This window comes from Mastacembelus armatus, unplaced genomic scaffold, assembly GCF_900324485.2.
Source record: "Mastacembelus armatus unplaced genomic scaffold, fMasArm1.2, whole genome shotgun sequence".
Classification (NCBI taxonomy): Eukaryota; Metazoa; Chordata; class Actinopteri; order Synbranchiformes; family Mastacembelidae; genus Mastacembelus; species Mastacembelus armatus.
In genome coordinates this window covers 771,007-789,549 of record NW_022872940.1, presented here as the reverse complement: position 1 = coordinate 789,549, position 18,543 = coordinate 771,007, and the positions used below count along the sequence as shown (strand labels likewise).

Genomic DNA, 18,543 nt, shown 5'->3' with positions numbered 1-18,543 from the left:
GTATTGCTCCCTTCATCCAGCTCTAAACTACTCACCAAGTGGCAAGGACCCTTTGAGGTCACATGACAAGTTGGGGAGGTGGTGCGATCCAACAGGGGAGGAGCTATGCAGATTTTCCACCTGAACCTCCTAAAAGCATGGAGGGAGGTGGTGCCAGACAGAGATGAGCTGGGGCCAATGGCTCATGGACCAAGTGCTGCAGCTGCACGCAGCATATGCGGCCGTCTATCTGGATGATCTTACCATCCACAGCACCACCTGGGCGGAGCATATGCGGCAGGTGGAGTCCCTGAGGCAAGCAGGGCTCACCAGTTGGACGGAGGGAGGCACAGTATTTGGGGTATCACTTGGGCAGGGATGAGGTGCAGCCGCAAGTAGAAAAGACTGCAGCGATTGCGACCTGCTCTTTGCCCAAGACCAAAAAAGAGGTGAGACGGTTCCTCGGATTGGCAGGGTATTATCGGCAGACCTCAACAGCCCATTAACCGACCTCACCCGTAAGGGTGCCTCAGATCTAGTCCAGTGGATGGAGCGGTGTCAGGTAGCCTTTGAGATGGTGAAACGAGCTCTCTGTGGGAAACCGCTGCTTTATGCACATAACCTTTCCCGTTTACCCTGCAGACTGACACATTGGACAGAGGGCTGGGGGCTGTTTTGCCCCAGCAGGTACGCGGGGTCAAATGCCTGGTGCTGTACCTAAGCCAGAAATTATCGGACCAAGAAACAAGGTACAGCACCGTGGAGGAGCGCCCCACCATCCGGTGGGTGGTCGACGCCCTCAGGTACTACCTGCTGGGACGCCCTTTCACCCTCTGTTCAGATCACGCCCCGCTCCAGTGGCTCCACCACATGAAAGATGCGAACGCCTGGATCACTTGGTGGTACCTGGCCTTACAGCTGTTTAATTTCACAGTGGTCCATATGCTGGTGGCGCACATGGCGGTGGAGTAGATGCAGCCGGTGGGCTCCCCAGCCTAAGTCGGGAGATGGGGGTATGGGGTGGCAGGGCGTGGTTTCGATGAGGCTGCAGGGAGGGGGCGCGCTGGAGCAGCAGCCTGAGGAACGGCAGCCAAAATTGGGCACAGCTGAATAAAATGAAGGTTAATAAGATGCCTCCTAATACATATAGGAGGACGCGTGACGGAGAGAGAGAGATTGGCACAACAATGAACCAGAAAAGAGGCCGAGCAAGGTCTGCCATAGAGCAGACAGAGCAATTGAGCAAAATAAATGGATTAAACACTAGTAGTGTGTTCATGTGGTGTTTCACAGCCGGGAGAACCTGGGGATTGTTACTTGAAGTGTTACAGAGACATAAACATTTTCTTTTTATAAAGGTGAGGCAAAGAGCATGACTTAAACTGTGGGTGACCAACTGACTAATCACTACAGGTTTTTTAGGAACATTATCTCACACAGTCACCACATAACTTTAGTTTGTCTGATTGATAAATAACAACACGTATTTACGCAGAAATGAACTCTGAGATGTCACACATGATGATCCAAACAAAAAACCAGAGTGGGTTTTACTGATGTCCAAAAAATACAAAAATACTTCAGCTATCAAGTCTGCAAAGTTTTAAATTCCTTTGAGGTTAACTCTGATCACAATTTGAGAAGTAAACAGCAGATAACAGCCACAAACCTTGATAGGACTGCCAGAACACATTCCTCCTACTGTACTAACCAGGGAAACTAAAGAGAACTTTTTCTCCAATAGACTGTGACTTAATATACTGAAATAGCTGATGATTCTTTTAAGCCTTAGAAAATCCCAAACCTGTCTCCTCCTTGACTCGCTCTCAACTAGTGTGTGTTATAAGGATGTGCATCTCATGCATAACATTGGAGGAACAATAATTACATTCAACGTTTTTTATCGATACATAGACACATGAACAGATTTCATCTGATTGTATCCAGTTCACAGCAGCTCTACGCAAGTCTGTGCATCGGTACAAATTGATTAAAATTCCCATCCCTAGTGTGTTACAATAATTATGGTTCTTGTTGCTCTGCAAAAAAGAGTTAAAACACACACATACATATATATATATATATATATTTATTTATTTATTTATTTATTTACATATTATATTTATTTATATTTATTTAATATGACAGACTCACAAGCTCTCACTTTCTCTGTCTCTCTCTGGGTGTTTTCGGCCTGGCTGTTTTAATAAAGACAGAGCAAGAGAGAGGGAAAGATGTGGTGAGTCACAGAGAACATGGAGATCTGAGAATAGAAACAGAACAGTGTTAGTAATAGAGACAGAAAGTAGTAAAAGAAAGAATCAACTCATTTAAAGCTGCTTGAAATAGTTTCTGGTCACTAGGGGGCGGTAAAGCATCAGAATAAGCTAATATATACAGTCAGTATCATAATGGATTCTTAATGACACAAGATGGGGGACAAGAGGGGGTCCCAAGATACATCTGTCCTTTTTTTACCTTAAACTTAGAGAATTGTTCTTTTATTTTATATTATTTCAATTCGTCCTATTGTATGTGTTCCTAAAATAATAAATAAATAACAAATACTAAATTCTATTTATGTAAGAAGCAGATCGGTCTGTTCCTACATTAACTCTCTATTGACAAAAACTCCTTGCACTTCCTTCATGTTTACCTGCTCTCTTGAAAATTTAAGGATAAAATACATCTAATTCCATCTCTAACACTTCCAGATAGAGATAGATAGTAATGTCATATGCTACTCTTTACTTTCAGTGACAGTAACCCCAACCAAAAGAATGGCAAAGTAGAAATTATTGTAAGGAATCAGGGATACATAAATATTTATTTCATGTTCTGTACATGTCCGACTTGCATAAAAGGTGTTTTAACCTTCACTATAATGGAGGCCAATGGATATTTACAGTATCTAACCCACACCCTGTAGATCTCAGTGTTGGGTTTGGTGGCTCAGTTCATCCATGTGGACCAGATCTCCACCATGCGGGTGCTGAGGACATTCAGGGCACTCCGTCCTCTCCGGGCTGCATCCCGCTTTGCTGGTATCAGGGTAAGAAACCACCTGAAATCACGTGGTGCTCAACCCACCGACCCACCTGAGATCTGCCGCTGTTTGTGAAAAACGTCTATGTGGGGCTTAGCTGGCTGGTTTTAGAGGGTTTTAGAAGTACTGTGGTTTCTCTGTGACCTGTGAGGTCAGTGTTGTTCTGGCTTTGATTGGAGTTAATATGTCAGACTGTTCAGAATTGCCTCATAATGTAAAAATGTGTAAAATGTTTAATTGCTTGTGGAAAAAAGGCACATTTCTTGACCAATAAACAATTAGACAATCAACACAGACAGCAGTATGATACTGAACACTAAGCCTGGGGATTTCAATAGGAGACAGCTCTGAGCAGTCATCACAACTCATTTTATCCCAAACCTGTTCTGCAGCTGCTACATGTAAGGCTGAGACTGTGCTCCTATAAAAAAAGTGCACATTGTAAAGAGTCCCCACATTAGATAATCATGTCTAGGTATGTTTGATCCCCAAAGTCCAGTTTGTTTAACTACTGGGATAGCTCTGTACTGGGCAAACAGGACAATCATAGGTTTTAAACTACCATTTTGAGGTACATTTTTAATTTCTACTTCAGGGTAGGTAGACAATAATAAAGACAATAATAACCATAGGTGTGCATTGATGGGTCAATAACTGTAGCACTGTAAGCTATTTTTTTAAAAATGTGCCAGGAAAACACTTACAGGTAGACCCACAGGGAAGTCCAGGTTTTGTTGAGCTTCTATGTGATGCAGGAAATCTTTAAAAATTCAAAACAAATTTTTTTTTCGCCTCACAGAAAGAAGGATGAGGTTTCAACTCGTAAGGAGTGCACACATGCAGATTAATTGTTGACTCCAAATTGCCCATAGGTGTGAATGTGAGTGTTTGTCTGTCTCTTTGTGTCTGCCCTGTGAGAGACAGGTGATCTGTCCAGGCTGTACCTTCCCTTTTTAAATCAGAGCTAAAGCTAAAGATGTCCATTCAACACATACAGTATTTTACCACATTTGTCACCTTTCCTGTGACAAGGAGGGTAAATAATATGATCAGTTCCTGCTGCTGTCTCATAATCCTTTCATGATTTGTGAAACATGTTTTTTGAGTAGCACACATCCGCAACATTTGATCTGATCTGGACTCAGATTTACATATACCTCTAAGTAGTTTCAAAATCAAGACAGTCTGATGAATTAGCTCTTACCAAAGGGTAAGATGACACCAACCTCGCAGGCTCAAACATGAAAATTATTACTTTCCTTGGAGCTGTATAAAAAAAATTATTTCTTTTTCCGCAGTGTTGGTCACAGTAATAAATCTGGTTTGTCTGGATACTGAAGAATAAACTGTTTCTACCTTAACAGGCAATTTCCGTTCAAATGTAATTTTTTTTTTGCAGGAATCAGCTGATCATTAAACTGATGCAGCTCTGCTTCTCCTCATGTACACATTTTAGCTCAGCCAGTCCAGGATCAGTCCCCTCTTTCTCTTCATCTTTCATTAGACTAGAAGTTAACTGTCCTGCTTCTGTTTCTTTTCCTTCCTATCTCATCCTCCTTCTGTCTTTTCATCTTTCTCTGAACACCTGTCTCCATCTTTTTCTATCCCTTGCCTCCACTCTCTCTCTCCTCCAGGTCTCATTGGTCAGTTTGGTAGCCAACACATTGGGTTATTCAGACTTAGCAGCCATCAAATCCCTGCGGACGTTGCGGGCGCTGCGGCCCCTCAGAGCCCTCTCCAGATTTGAAGGCATGAGGGTAAGAGTCAGTATTAATAAATCAAGCACCTGGGCAATATCATATCATTAACTGCTGAGAGGTAAAAATGACAGAAATTACATGATTTTTCAAATGACCCCTTTAAATTACCCCAGTGTTTTTAAATGAAGAATGCAACCACAAGGGGGCACGATCCAGTGTCTTCATGTGCTGGTCCCAAGTCCGGGTAAATGCAGAGGGTTGTGTCAGGAAGGGCATCCGACGTAAAATTTAAGCCAAATCAAACATGTAACGTCACAAATATGACTTCATACTAGATCGGTCGCGGCCCGGGTTAGCAACGGCCAACACTGGTGCTGTTGACCTACAGGCTGCCAGTGGAAATTGGACTACTGTTGGTCGAAGAAGGAGAGGAGGAAGGTGTGTTCATAGGCAAAAAGAGAAGAGGAAGGGCAGGAGTGTAGGACTTAGAGTAGGGACTTTGACTGTAGAGACTTTGTCAGGGAAAACTAGAGAGTTGACTGATATGATGGAGAGAAGAAAGATGGATATGTTGTGTGTTCAGGAGACCAGGTGGAAAGGTAGCAAGGCCTATAGATTAGGAGCAGGGTTCAAGCTGTTTTATCATGGTGTGGATGGAAAGAGGAATGGAGTAGGAGTTATCCTGAAGGAGGATTTTGTTAGGAATGTTCTGGAGGTGAAGAGAGTGTCAGATAGGGTGATGAGTCTGAAGCTGGAAGTTGAAGCTGTGATGTTGAATGTTGTCAGTGGTTATGCCCCACAGGTAGGATGTGAGTTAGAAGAGAAGGAGAAATTCTGGAGGGAGATGGATGAGGTGATTCAGGATATCCCTAGTGGTGAGAGAGTGGTGATTGGGGCAGACTTCAACGAACATGTTGGTGAGGGAAACAGAGGTGACGAGGAAGTGATGGGTAAGTTTGGTATGCAGGACAGGAATGCAGAAGGACAGATGGTGGTAGACTTCACAAAAAGGATGGAAAGTAAATACATTTTTCCAGAAAAGGGAGGAGCATAGGTTGACATATAAGAGTGGAGGCAGGAGCACACAAGTTGATAACATCTTGTGCAGATGTTCCAACCTGAAAGAGATCAGTGACTGCAAAGTAGTGGCTGGGGAGAGTGTAGCCAGACAGCATAGGATGGTGGTGTGTAGGATGGCTCTGGTGGTGAGGAAGATGAAGAGGACAAGGGCAGAGCAGAGGACCAAGTGGTGGAAGTTGAAAAAGGAAGAGTGTTGTGTGGCTTTCAGGGAGGAGCTGAAACAGGCTCTGGGAGGTCAGGAGGTTCTTCCAGATGACTGGACAGCTACAGCTAAAGTGATCAGGGAGACAGGTAGGAGGGTACTTGGTGTGTCATCTGGACAGAGGAAAGCAGATAAGGAGACTTGGTGGTGGAATGAGGAAGTTCAAGAGTGTGTTAAGAGGAAAAGGTTAGCTAAGAAGAAGTGCGACACTGAGAGGACAGAAGAGAACAGACAGGAGTACAGGGAGATGCAGCGTAAGGTGAAGGTAGAGGTGGCAAAGGCCAAACAAAGGGCATATGAGGATTTGTATGATAGGTTGGACTCTAAGGAGGGAGAGGTGGATTTGTACAGGTTGGCGAGGCAGAGAGACAGAGATGGGAAGGATGTGCAGCAGGTTAGGGTGATCAAGGACAGGGATGGAAATGTGTTGACAGGTGCCACAAGTGTGATGGAAAGATGGAAGGAATACTTTGAAGAGTTGATGAATGAGGAAAATGTTAGAGAGCACAGAGTAGAAGAGGTGACTGTTGTGGAGCAGGAAGTAGCAAAGATCAGTAAGGATGAAGTGAGGAAGGTGTTGAAGAGGATGAAGAGTGGAAAGGCAGTTGGTCCTGACGACATACCTGTGGAGGTATGGACGTGTTTAGGAGAGGTGGCAGTAGAGTTTCTGACTGGGCCACTTAACAAGATCTTGGAGAGTGAGAGGATGGACTGAGGAATGGAGGAGAAGTGTACTGGTGCCCATCTTTAAGAACAAGGGAGCCAAGAAAGAGAAACAAAGATGCAATATTTGCTTTGAGAATGCTGATGGAGAAGTACAGAGAAGGCCAGAAGGAGCTGCAATGTGTCTTTGTAGATTTGGAAAAAGCGTATGACAGGGTGCCGAGAGAGGAGCTGTGGTTTTGTATGAGGAAGTCTGGAGTGGCAGAGAAGTATGTTCGAGTGGTGCAGGACATGTATGAGAGCTGTAAGACAGTGGTGAGGTGTGCTGTAGGGGTGACAGAGGAGTTCAAGGTGGAGGTAGGACTGCACCAAGGATCGGCTTTGAGCCCCTCCTTGTTTGCTGTGGTGATGGACAGGCTGACAGATGAGGTTAGACAGGAATCTCTGTGGACCATGATGTTTGCAGATGACATTGTCTTCTGTAGTGAGAGCAGGGAGCAGGTGGAGGAAAATCTAGAGAGGTGGAGGTTTGCTCTGGAAAGGAGAGGAATGAAGGTTAGCCGCAGTAAAACAGAGTACATGTGTGTAAATGAGAGGGACTCAAGGGCCCCAGAGGGACAGCTGATGTTAGATGTTTTGGAGAAAAAGCCAGGGAAGCCAGATTGAGATGGTTTGGACATGTTCAGAGGAGGGACAGTGAATACATTGGTAAAAGGATGCTGAGGTTAGAGCTGCCAGGAAGGAGGCCTAGAGGAAGACCAAAGAGGAGGTTCTTGGATGTAGTGAAGGAGGACATGAGGATAGTTGGTGTGGGTGAGGAGGATACAGAGGATAGGGTTGAATGGAGGCAGATGATTCGCTGTGGTGACCCCTGAAGAGAGCAGCCCAAAGGAAAAGAAGACGTGTTTTTAAATGAAGAGGTAATTCACCATGTAGATCAAGCTTTACTTTTATTTCTTATCATAAAGATTTAATTAAATTGTTGCAAAATGATTCAGTGATCCAGCCATGTCCAAACAGAAAAATAACTTTAAATTTAAATCAGTCTTCCCCAGTTGCTCCCCAGTTATTCCCCAGTTGCTCAACTCCTATTAGGCTGAGGACTGTACTTAGACTGACATGCAAAGTAAATGCAAATAATCATTCACATAATCAGATAATTAAGGCTGTACTTCCCTATTGTTCTACAAAGTCATTCCCTAATAAGGCTGTATTCTCATTTGACAGTTAACCCTCCATCCTGGGCCTGCTCTCTTATACTTGTCCCTTCCTCACACCTAGTGTCCTAAGGAACCTTTCTCCCAGATACGCCTCACCAACATCCTTGAGAACACTGTGTCCCTTAGTGCCAGACTATACTAGGTCAGGAAGAACATAAACATCAGATATGATTATGAAAAACTCATGAGCTCCTTGGTGAATTCTATGAACTATGCCTGTAAATGAAAACTTGTGAAACCTGAAAATCCAAGAATACAGTAAGAAACATAAACACATTATGATAAAAATCATAATCAGTAAGAAACTAATTGAAACTAATTGAAACTAATTTTTCCATTATAATAGTCAAACCTTCAAAAATGTGACTATGAAGATTTTACATGTAATGAGCAATGGTTTCATATCATCAGCCCATTGGGAACTACTCCCCATTGGGGGTAATTTTTACACCAGTACTTATGTTTCAATAGAGAGAAATTGTACTTACCCTCAGGTACATGCCTTCGTCACGTGTTATAATTTGGTGACTATTAGCAGCAGTAACAGTCATTATTGGCATAACAGCCACTGTTCCTGATGTTGTATAAATCCCTAAACCAACTTTAATCTGTCAGTTTATTATTACAACCATAATGACATCGGTCCGGTGCCTGATACTGACCTGCTGAGTTGACTAGGAGGCAGAGTAGGACCTTATTCGGCTAAGCATATTCATATGTGTCAAACAAGTCATTAATAGTCAGACAAACAAGTCATTAATAAATGACAAGTTTTATTATTGTATCAGTGGCTATCAACATAGACTCTAAACCTTTATAGTCTTAAATAGATCTGTTTTTGTCAATAGCAGAATTATTTAGAATTATGAATGTAATATTGTGGTCATCATGCAAAGCTCAGACCTCTGATAAATGTTAACGGCTCTTCATAAGTTTTCCCCTCTTGTGTGGAAACTTCAAGTCTTTAACAGAAAGTCTTGGTTACAGACCGGAGGTGGGGCATCGACAGAGCAAAATTTCATCCTGTGACCAAATTATGAAAGTTTTAAATCTGATGTTTTTATCTGAGCTAAATTTTGTATTTGTACTAAAGTTAATGTTTTTATGCTAAATTACATTCTGATTGTCAGTGGAATAAAAGGCTTCATATAAAGCTGCTTCTATATAAGAAATGTACTGTAAGTACACAGTGAGTACATTAAAGCTCATGGATGTGTCCTCTGTCAACCAAGACTATTGCTTTATTTTCTTTGTACTTCTTGTTATTTTGTGCGATGAGTCACTCTGTCAGAGGAGGCGGTAAAAGGACCTTTGTCAAACTTGTCTTTACCCTGAGAACTGTCTTTCTAACTAAAACTAGCAATTTATACACAGAATATATTAGTAATTCAAGCCTGTTGTTACATGATATAAAGGAGGATAACTATAAATTGAACGCTCCTCTGTTTGACAGTCACTTTTAAATTAGATTTTGGTGCCTGGGTATGTTTAAAAATAAGGACATGACTTTGTTGTTTTTATTGTGTTTTATCCTGTGTTTTATCCCACCTGTTGGTTAATCTTCTCATCATAATTAACAGCACCCTCCTCAGTATTTTCTGCACTGATTGGCTCATCGTTTTGTTTCTTGTTAATTTTCACTCATATTTATTGATCCTCAGAGGAATCCTCAAGTTTCTCTTGCAGAAAAAAAACCACCTGAATTTTTCATTGAGATATTTGTGTATCAGTAATTAAACTCTGCATGTCCGTAAACCTTCATTACAAGGGCAGAATAATGAACACCATGCTCTGTTGTGTTTCTGTCTCATTCATCAGTATTACTGAGTATTACAGAGTCACTGTTCAGCAACAACACTCCTCTGCATTAGGAAAAAAAGTGCTTTTTGTAACACTATCTCTAAACCAAAACCACCAAGTTCCCACAGGTGTTGTCTTGTTAAATTAATTAATGCAAAAATCTGGGTTTATTTCAAATTGACAGAAATATAAAACCAGCGGAATCATGCAATAGACATCTTCAAGTTAAAATTACATCAATATATTTTTTTGTCAACACAGAAAAGGCAGTTTGTGCATCACAGAAAAATATGAGAAATAATTATATGGGCTTTTGCAAAAACATCAAATTTTACGTTCAAAACTTTAGGAACAAAAGCTCAAGTTAAAGTTGAAAATTAAAGGTAAAGTATGCAGACTCAGGTGTGCAGGACTGTGACTCTGTTTCCTATTAAACTCAGACCTCTGTTGCATGCTGGGAAAAAGTCTGAGCTTTCACTGTCCAATGATCAGCGCCTCTTTTTTGCCTGGCTAATAAGATAATTAACTCTAATTTGTACATTTGCTTTGCACTCTGCATGACCCTGCTCACTGTATATACAGTATTGCACATCGTATGATCCTGGGTGTAGGAACTGCATTGTGGGTACATGATACAGGCTGGACTGAAAATATATTTTTGTGTAGTTTGGACATTAGCTAACTAAAACAAAAAATAGGGAGCTGATTTTTCCAAAATGCAGAGTATTAATGAGAAATCCATATTTCAGAAAGCAATTTCTACTGTTGTGACACTGTCAGCAAACTTTAACCTCTGAACATTGATAATGACATAATAAATATAATAAATTAGAAATTAGAAGTTTAGTTTACCAAACTGAGAAATGACTTTTAATGATAATGATTATGATTTGAATGCAGTACTTCTACTTGTAGTGACATACTTTCACAGTGTGGTACTGCTACTTTTACTTAAATGAAGCATCTGAAAACTTCTTGTACCACTGATACTGTAATAGTTTTTTTTTTCATGTTGTTCTAAAATACACCGTTTAAATACCTTCTGATAATCATCTACACATTAACAGGGTTGGAGCCTGCTATTAGTGTGAAATTCCAGTGAAATTGTAAAGAAATGATTAGAACATCTGCTCAATTAGTTTTTCTATTAGCAGAACACGCTTCAGTTCTTACATTTTAGAGGAATCAGTTATCCATAAATATTAAAACACTGTGAGATTCTCCAGTCTGTGTCAATCCCACGATATAATTCCTGTGTCCCATCTGACTGCAAATGTACATGTAAGAAAAACACCAAGTTGTGCTTGTGTATAATTAACCATACTGCACATTTATCTTATGGCTGTACGTTTTCATTACTTGCACTTTGTTTCAAAGAAATCAGGTTTTTGTGCTCAGTTTGGTATTGAAGATGGTTCAGATACTACGACACAAATCAGACCTGTTTTAAGTTTAAATCGGGAATCAAAATGCAAGTGTCATTTGAATCTTTTATAACAGACTTGAAAGCTCTGTGATGGGACATTACTTACCAAATGCACCTTGGGAGTTGTAGTACTACTTTGCACATGCCCATCATGTAACCCTACTGTCAGTCACCTGACATTGAGGAAATAAAACCATTTTTATTTCCAGAGTGTTGGACAGACATGTTTTAGTGAAAGTGTGGACACCAGGGATTTTGGTATGTGCTCAGCTTTTGCCTAAATGTTAAACCTGACCAGTATTGGACTGAATACTTTGTTATATAATAATACTGTTAATGTTTTTCCTAAAGACACATGCTAAATGACAGTACTAACCCATGTAAGCAGTGTTACAAAGACCTGTGTGTTTGTAAGTGTGTGACTGTCTGTTTCTGTCGGCCCAGGTGGTGGTAAACGCTCTGATCGGGGCAATTCCCTCCATCATGAATGTGTTGCTGGTCTGTCTCATCTTCTGGCTCATCTTCAGCATCATGGGTGTCAACCTGTTTGCCGGGAAATTCGGTCGCTGTGTCAACCATACTGGCCATGTCTATGACGCCTCTGTTATCAACAACAAGTCAGAGTGTGAGGCATTAAATGACACCCACCACTTCTACTGGAGCAAAGTCAAAGTCAACTTCGACAACGTGGGAGCTGGATACCTGGCCCTGCTCCAAGTGGTGAGATTCAGGGTCATGGGATTATGTGTTTCAACAGGGGGAATTTGGACTTAATTTAGTGAGTTTTAAGAGTTGTCCTCTTATGGAGGAAGGACTGACATTTTATTCCGTCAGTAAATTGATAGGCACATTTTTAATGCAACATCAAACATCGTTTCTGTCCATTGTTCACACCTAAAAAGTCTTGTTTTCTTAACATATTCAACATGAAATTGTTTCAAGGAGTTTTTTAAGAATCAAATGTATTTTTTTCTGGACTCTGGTGAACAGTTTGCCTTATGGACAGAATCATTTCCAGAAATAATCTCCCAGCATTTGCAGACTCAATATTAGAACAGATTAATAATTTTATTATCAAGATTTATAACCTGACTTGCACAGATACATCAACAATAGATGAAAGTTTAAAGAATATGATGATCTTCCACCTGAAGAGAGCTGAAACAGGCTCCAGCAGAACCCTGTGACCCTAAATAGGAATAAGCATGTGGAGATAATGGATGGATGATATATTGGACAGTAATCATGTTTATCCTGCTCCATGCTCTTTAATTCTAGCCTAATACTGGTGCATTAATGTAGAACTGCAAATAAACTTCATTGCAGGTGAACATTATGTACTCTTAACCCACAGCAAGACAATCAGACTAGACATTTCTTTAGTCTGTTTATACTCATGAACTTACATACACTGATATTTATATTATCTGTGATAAACCAAGTTAAGACTATTGTTAAGTTCTTTTTTTTTTTTTTTTGGTTCAGCATTGCAACACTCTCAAAACATCCACTTCATGTTGCAAAAAAATCAATGTAGCAAGAGAACAGAGGATCTCTAGGTTGGACGTAGGGAAGATGTGCTGGTGACTCTTCACAACACCAAAAGTTGATTTCTCTTGTTATATGTCTCCAGCCCCTAATCAAGACATATAAAATGTCAGCCCACTGTAGATCTCTGTCCAGCTGTGTGAAGCTGGATTACAAAACACTGCAGTGGCTAAAGATCAAGACCACTGTATAAATCTGTCATCACAGTGTCTGTGCAAGAGCTTCAAGCCAAGAAATGGAAGCATAAAAAGAAAAACCCTTTTCTGCATGATGACTTTATGTCAAATTAAAAACCATGTCTCCTCCACAACCCGTAGGAGGACTGACTTTTCTTTCCTTACATCCATTTGCTGGCTTACCCTTAATTTTCCTCCCACACCTGTTCTTAATTATTCTCACTTTTGACATTTCCATTTGTTTGCTCTTTCTCTGTCTCCATTTGTTGTGTAGGTTTATTTTATTTCTACTGCCTCTCTCTGTCCATCTTTTATTGCCCTGCATTTTATCACATCTTTAGTTTTAAATCCCATTTACCTTTTTCCAGAATTAAACCTATAACCAATGCATATGAAAAATACACAGTAAATGGCAATTATACAAAAACTATAGAAAAAGCAAAAAAAAAAAAAAAACTCAGAATAATAAGTAATAATTCCTTGTACAACTCTGTTTAAGAGGTATAGGTGGAGCCAGTATGTTTATATTCCAATATAAGAAAATGTAAATGCAGCTCGGTGGAATAATGCACTGGCTCAGTTTTATAAGCAGGTAGAAGGAAAAACAGTAACTCTGAGATTATAAATGATTAATTGCAGCTGAGTAATAAATATTTTTTTTCCTGTATTTAAAGACACTACTAACATATTAATACCACGAACTTGTTAAATTTTAGTATAAAAGTGATTCAAAATGAAAAGTCATTTTATCACCACAGCAGCCATCTATAAAAAAACACACACACATTTGGTTTGACGTTTGATTTGACTTGGTAACATTAGATCTGTAACAAAGCTAAGAAACTGAAATCATGTGAGAATATAAATATATATATGGAAAAAAAGTTTAGTATTAAAAAAGTAGTATAAGATAAGTATTTTTTTTTAATTTTCTGATCTATAGAATCATAAATTTTCACAAACTACATCTTTGCTGGAAGTGGGTGTTCTCATTTTTATTTAAGTTTCAACTTAAAACTTTGTTAAAGTTTTATTATCCTTAAAGTGAGACACTGGAAAAAGAGATTTGTATATATTTATGTATATATTTGTATTATTTCATTTTCTCCCTCTCCTTTACCATTTTTTTCACTGCCTTTCTTTCCATCTCTCTAGCTTTGTCTTTTCATCATCTATTATTAAAACAAAAGTCAATTGCAGCCATTCCATTTTTCATCTGCCACCTCCTCCTTTCTACATTTCTCCATCACTTCACTTTCTGTTCTTACAAGCCTTCATTTCCCTCCTTTCTCTCTTTCCCTTTCTCCACTCAGTCTTTTCTTTCTCACTCTCTATCACCCACCACAGGAGTCCTGAGAGCCTCCAATCAATCAGCATCTGAGAGGCATTTATTTTTAGAGTGACTTCAGCCAAGTGGGAGGAAAATGGAGAGATGGAGACAGAGTGGGAGACAAACAGAGGCAAGGAGGGAGGAAGAAAAAAGGAAGTGTAAGAACATTAAGGTTTGAAGAGCAGTGGCAGAGAAATTAAAAGAAATAATAATGAGAGACAGATTCAAGAAAAGTGATAGAGGAATAGAGGAAACTGAGCAGTTGGCAGTGGATTAGAGATGAGTTAGACAAAAAGGAGAGAGAGGTTGAAATGGATGGGCATAGAGGAAGGACAAGGAAGAAAAGGATAGAGGGGAATCTGATGAAAGCAAAGGAGAAAGACAATAGGAGGAAGAGGTAAAGTGATGAATGAAAAGGGATGAATGAGGAGGTGACGGAGGAAAGCAGGAAAAGACAGTTGTATCAAGGATCACAGCCAACTCAGAGTTGTCAAGGTACAGTCACGTTGGCAACAAGGCGCTCAGCCTCCGTGTGTTTGACTGGTCTGCCCGGCAACGGTTGGCAGGTGCAACCTTTTGTTTAGCATCTGGAAATAGCTCAGTGCTGCAAAAAACGATGCAGATGATGCTCAGTGTCAGGCTCTGTTCACGTCCTGCTCTGGACCCTGAGTTGTCCGGTTTGCTCTGTCACTTAATTATTGTTTTTAACAACATTTTGAGAAATGGAGCCCACGTACTGAACTGATGCTGCCAAGAAAATGCATGCAGTACCCAGAATGTCACAAACAGATCCATATACTTTGACTACCAGCAGTTATGTAACACATGCACATTCAAGTATTTCTGATGATATATTAAATCTACCTTATCCCTAGAAACAAATCATTGTTAGAAGTAGTCACATCTTACTTTAGTAAACGTAGTAGTAAGATAATAATATTTCAAATAATTTCGAAATTCTCAATCACAAATAAAAGTCAATTGTTTGAAATCAATCTTCTGATATTTTGTATAATAAGATAAGACAAGTTAAGACAAGGTAAGATAAGATGAGATAAGATGAGATAAGAGAAGAGCTCAGCGCTGGGTCAAAGCATAATGATTGGACTTGTGTTGTAATCTCCATCCGTACATTTAGCTGTGCACTGATAGTCTTGGACCTATACGAAGGGATTAATCCTCTCTTCACATGGTTTCACTCAGTGGTGGATGTGAGAGGATTTGACCTGCTGTACACAGTCAACTTGACCACTGATACTATAGCAGCTGGATAAGTTGACAGATCTCAGAATCCTCTCGTCAACCGTGACTTTCACTTTTGCTGCAGTGCCAAAAATGACTTTATTACATCCCCTAGTGATTCACACACAGTAGTAACCCTGCTACATGGCAACCATCTAGCTGCTTGTCCACCAATATTACTCCAAACAAGTCAACAGGTGTCCTGTTGATATGTACTAACTATCCAGATGTGCTACTTAGCAGTTGCATGCCCAGGTCCACAAGCCTAGGCTCTGTTTCCACGTCTATAAATCTGAGAAACCTTCCTGTTGAGCAGTGTGAGTTTCTGCACATTGTCTTCTTTTGTAACATTTTAATATCCCACTAAGCTCGGTTTTTCAGGTTCTGATGGTTATTTAACAGTTCTCTGACAGCGCACAATAACTAAGCCCATATTTGTAATAAAAGACACAAAATAAGATGTTGTCATGTTGTAAAAGTTCATTCTTTATGAGAAATACACATCTGGAAACCTCTATAAGGAGCACAAATTGACAGAACAGGTCAAAACACACATACAACATACCCAAGTGGATAGTAACAATGTATGAGAGAATATCCAGTAGGATACACAGTTTGCACTTTTTGGAGGAATTATAGCAATGACAGTGAGTAAAAGTTATATTTCAAATAGTAAAAAATGGCAAACCTAGACTGTGGACTTGCCAGCACTATGGACTAGTCTATGTAACTGGCTCCAAGGAAACTGGACACACTGTATATACCCTGTTTATCAGTGCCAAATATTTGTATTTTGTAATCTAGATAATTTTCCTCCCAGATGAACCAAGTGGTTCTAAAACAAGCTGATGTTGTATCGGCAAATAAGGTAAATGTAAAAATTGAACAGCGGTTCACATTAACAGAGTCAACAGAACAGAATTAATGTTTCAGTCTGCCTCTGGTGTCACTGTCAACAGTGTTGAACTGTTACTGATGAACTTTTAAAAGTAAGAAAATTTCACACTAGCCAGATTTTTTGTGACTGCAGTCGTCAGCATCTGCTTTTCAATTCTTTCTCTCAAATGTCATTATTGGACTATTGGACTCTGTGTCCTCTCTGAATTATGTTTAAGTCACTTTGATATGCAGGAACAGAAGCAGATTTAGGGTAAATGTAATGCTGCCTAGACTGTGAGTTTCTTCCGCGTGCCAGACAGACAAAATTGTACAAAGTATGTATATGCAAAATGTTTCCACCCCCAATGCAGTAACTGCCCTCTGTTAACTGGACTAAACGTTGAAAAATCAAAATATGTTCGCGATTTTTTGTTGTTTTTTTTGGATGTCATTCAAAGTCATCTGTTGTCAAACACCTGTAAACGTCGTCGCCTGGCTAGTCTTTTTGTGTTTTCCAGCATGCCGTCTGTTGCTTAGATCCGACAGACCATAATAATTGCAGATAGTAGCCCATGGCAACAAACAGATTTCCTGGCAGCAGACAGCATGCCCCCATTCAGACCAAAGTATTCTGTTTATTCGTATCTGCCCTTTTCTTTGTTTTTGTTTTTTTTTTCTCATCCACAGCCTGAATCTTTTCCTCCTACTCTTTCTCGTCCTTCCATCTTATGTCCCCTCTGCACTGAGGAAGGCAGTCCATAAAATGACTTGTTGATCAGTTGTTATTGAGAAACAGCAGTGGTGTGGTGCTCCAGGTTTCTATACTAATTTTCTTCTAAAACTGGAAGGTTGTTTTAAGATCCCTTTTTTGTTCAGGTATTCGTTCAAGTGAATGGAGCCAAGTACAGAGAGGTCCTTGTAGAAAACCTGTTCCTGAGACATCTCCCCTTTGAGAACATGAAACCTGAAGCAAACAGCCACTTTCATCAATTTCAAATTGAATTTACACCATAAAAATGTCTGAAATGAGAGGATCTAAAAATTGATGCTGCTGTGTAATATATAGCCGAAAGTATGTGGACAGTCTTGTAGTTGCAATCAAACCTAACCAATCAGAGAACCTCAGGTATGTTATTATAAGTTCTTATTGACTTATGTGTACTGTGCAGAGCTCAGAGTGAAGCAAAGCTGTCTCCGAGCAGGGACAGGAGGACTGGGCAGAACTGACTGCATTTGTTTTGGGTCTTACACTAACACTAGCTGAAGTGGCACATTGGTACTTTGATGCCACACTGAAGTTACTTTTGCTAGACCACCAGTTCCTCACCATCACGAAACATTAACAATTTTTCTCATGTGAAATTCAGTGGCTGCAGTCAATAATTTTTTTAAATTAGATTAGATAAAAACCATTGAAAAGCCTTTTATCTTGTGAAATGAGTTTTCAGAGGAGTTTAATATCACACCTAAAAACATGATTTCATTTTTTTCCTATTTGCAGTATATTTTTAAAATCATCTGATATTTACCCCAATCTATTTATTTACTTTTATTGTTTTTCTTTTCAAGGCAACATTCAAAGGCTGGATGGAGATCATGTACGCAGCAGTGGACTCAAGAGCTGTAAGTAAAAGAAAAAAAATGTTTTTAATTTGTATGTTCCTCTGGATCTGTTTTCACCACTGGATAAAATGAAATGAAATAAAAAGTTACAATAGATGAGCTCAGATGAAGGCAAGGCAAGTTTATTTGTATAGCACAATTCATACACAAACTGCTTTAGAGACAGGAGACATAAAAGTACATAGGAAAAAATTTAAAGACAGAAAATAGTATAGAAAATTAACTTGAAATAAAATTAAAGGAGAATGAGTGCAGATAAAACACTTTCATTTGTCACATGGTGCGCTAAAAGGAAAGGTTTTTAGCTTGGACTTAAACATTGCCAGAGATGAGGCTTGTCTAACATCATCAGGAAGACTATTCCAGATTTTAGCTGCATAAAACTGAGATGCTGCTTCTCCATGTTTAGTCCTGACTCTGGGCACCAGCAGAAGGCCTGTCCCTGATGTTCTCAGAGTCAGAATTTTTGTATGGCACCAACATGTCAGAGATGTACTGTGGAGCTGCTTATACACAAGCAGTGTTGTTTTAAAGTCTATTCTCTGAGTGACAGGAAGCCAGTGCACAGATCTGAGAACAGGGTTGTACCTCCTGGTTCTAGTCAGGACCCGAGCAGCAGCGTTCTGAGT

General features: G+C 39.8%; 1 protein-coding gene and 1 pseudogene across 1 annotated transcript in view; one reads left to right on the top strand and one right to left on the bottom strand.

Annotated features, from left to right (window-relative positions):
• The window catches only part of LOC113143885 (zinc finger protein 208-like), a 905,597-nt pseudogene that overhangs the window by 316,183 nt on the left and 570,871 nt on the right, over positions 1-18,543 (bottom strand).
• LOC113143883 (sodium channel protein type 4 subunit alpha-like) overlaps positions 1-18,543 on the top strand; it is a 240,378-nt gene that overhangs the window by 211,273 nt on the left and 10,562 nt on the right. The window contains exons 27-30 of the mRNA XM_026329485.1: positions 2,909-3,031; positions 4,660-4,782; positions 11,561-11,836; positions 17,861-17,914. Coding sequence (XP_026185270.1) covers positions 2,909-3,031; positions 4,660-4,782; positions 11,561-11,836; positions 17,861-17,914 — 576 coding nt within the window. The remainder of the gene's footprint in view (positions 1-2,908; positions 3,032-4,659; positions 4,783-11,560; positions 11,837-17,860; positions 17,915-18,543) is intronic.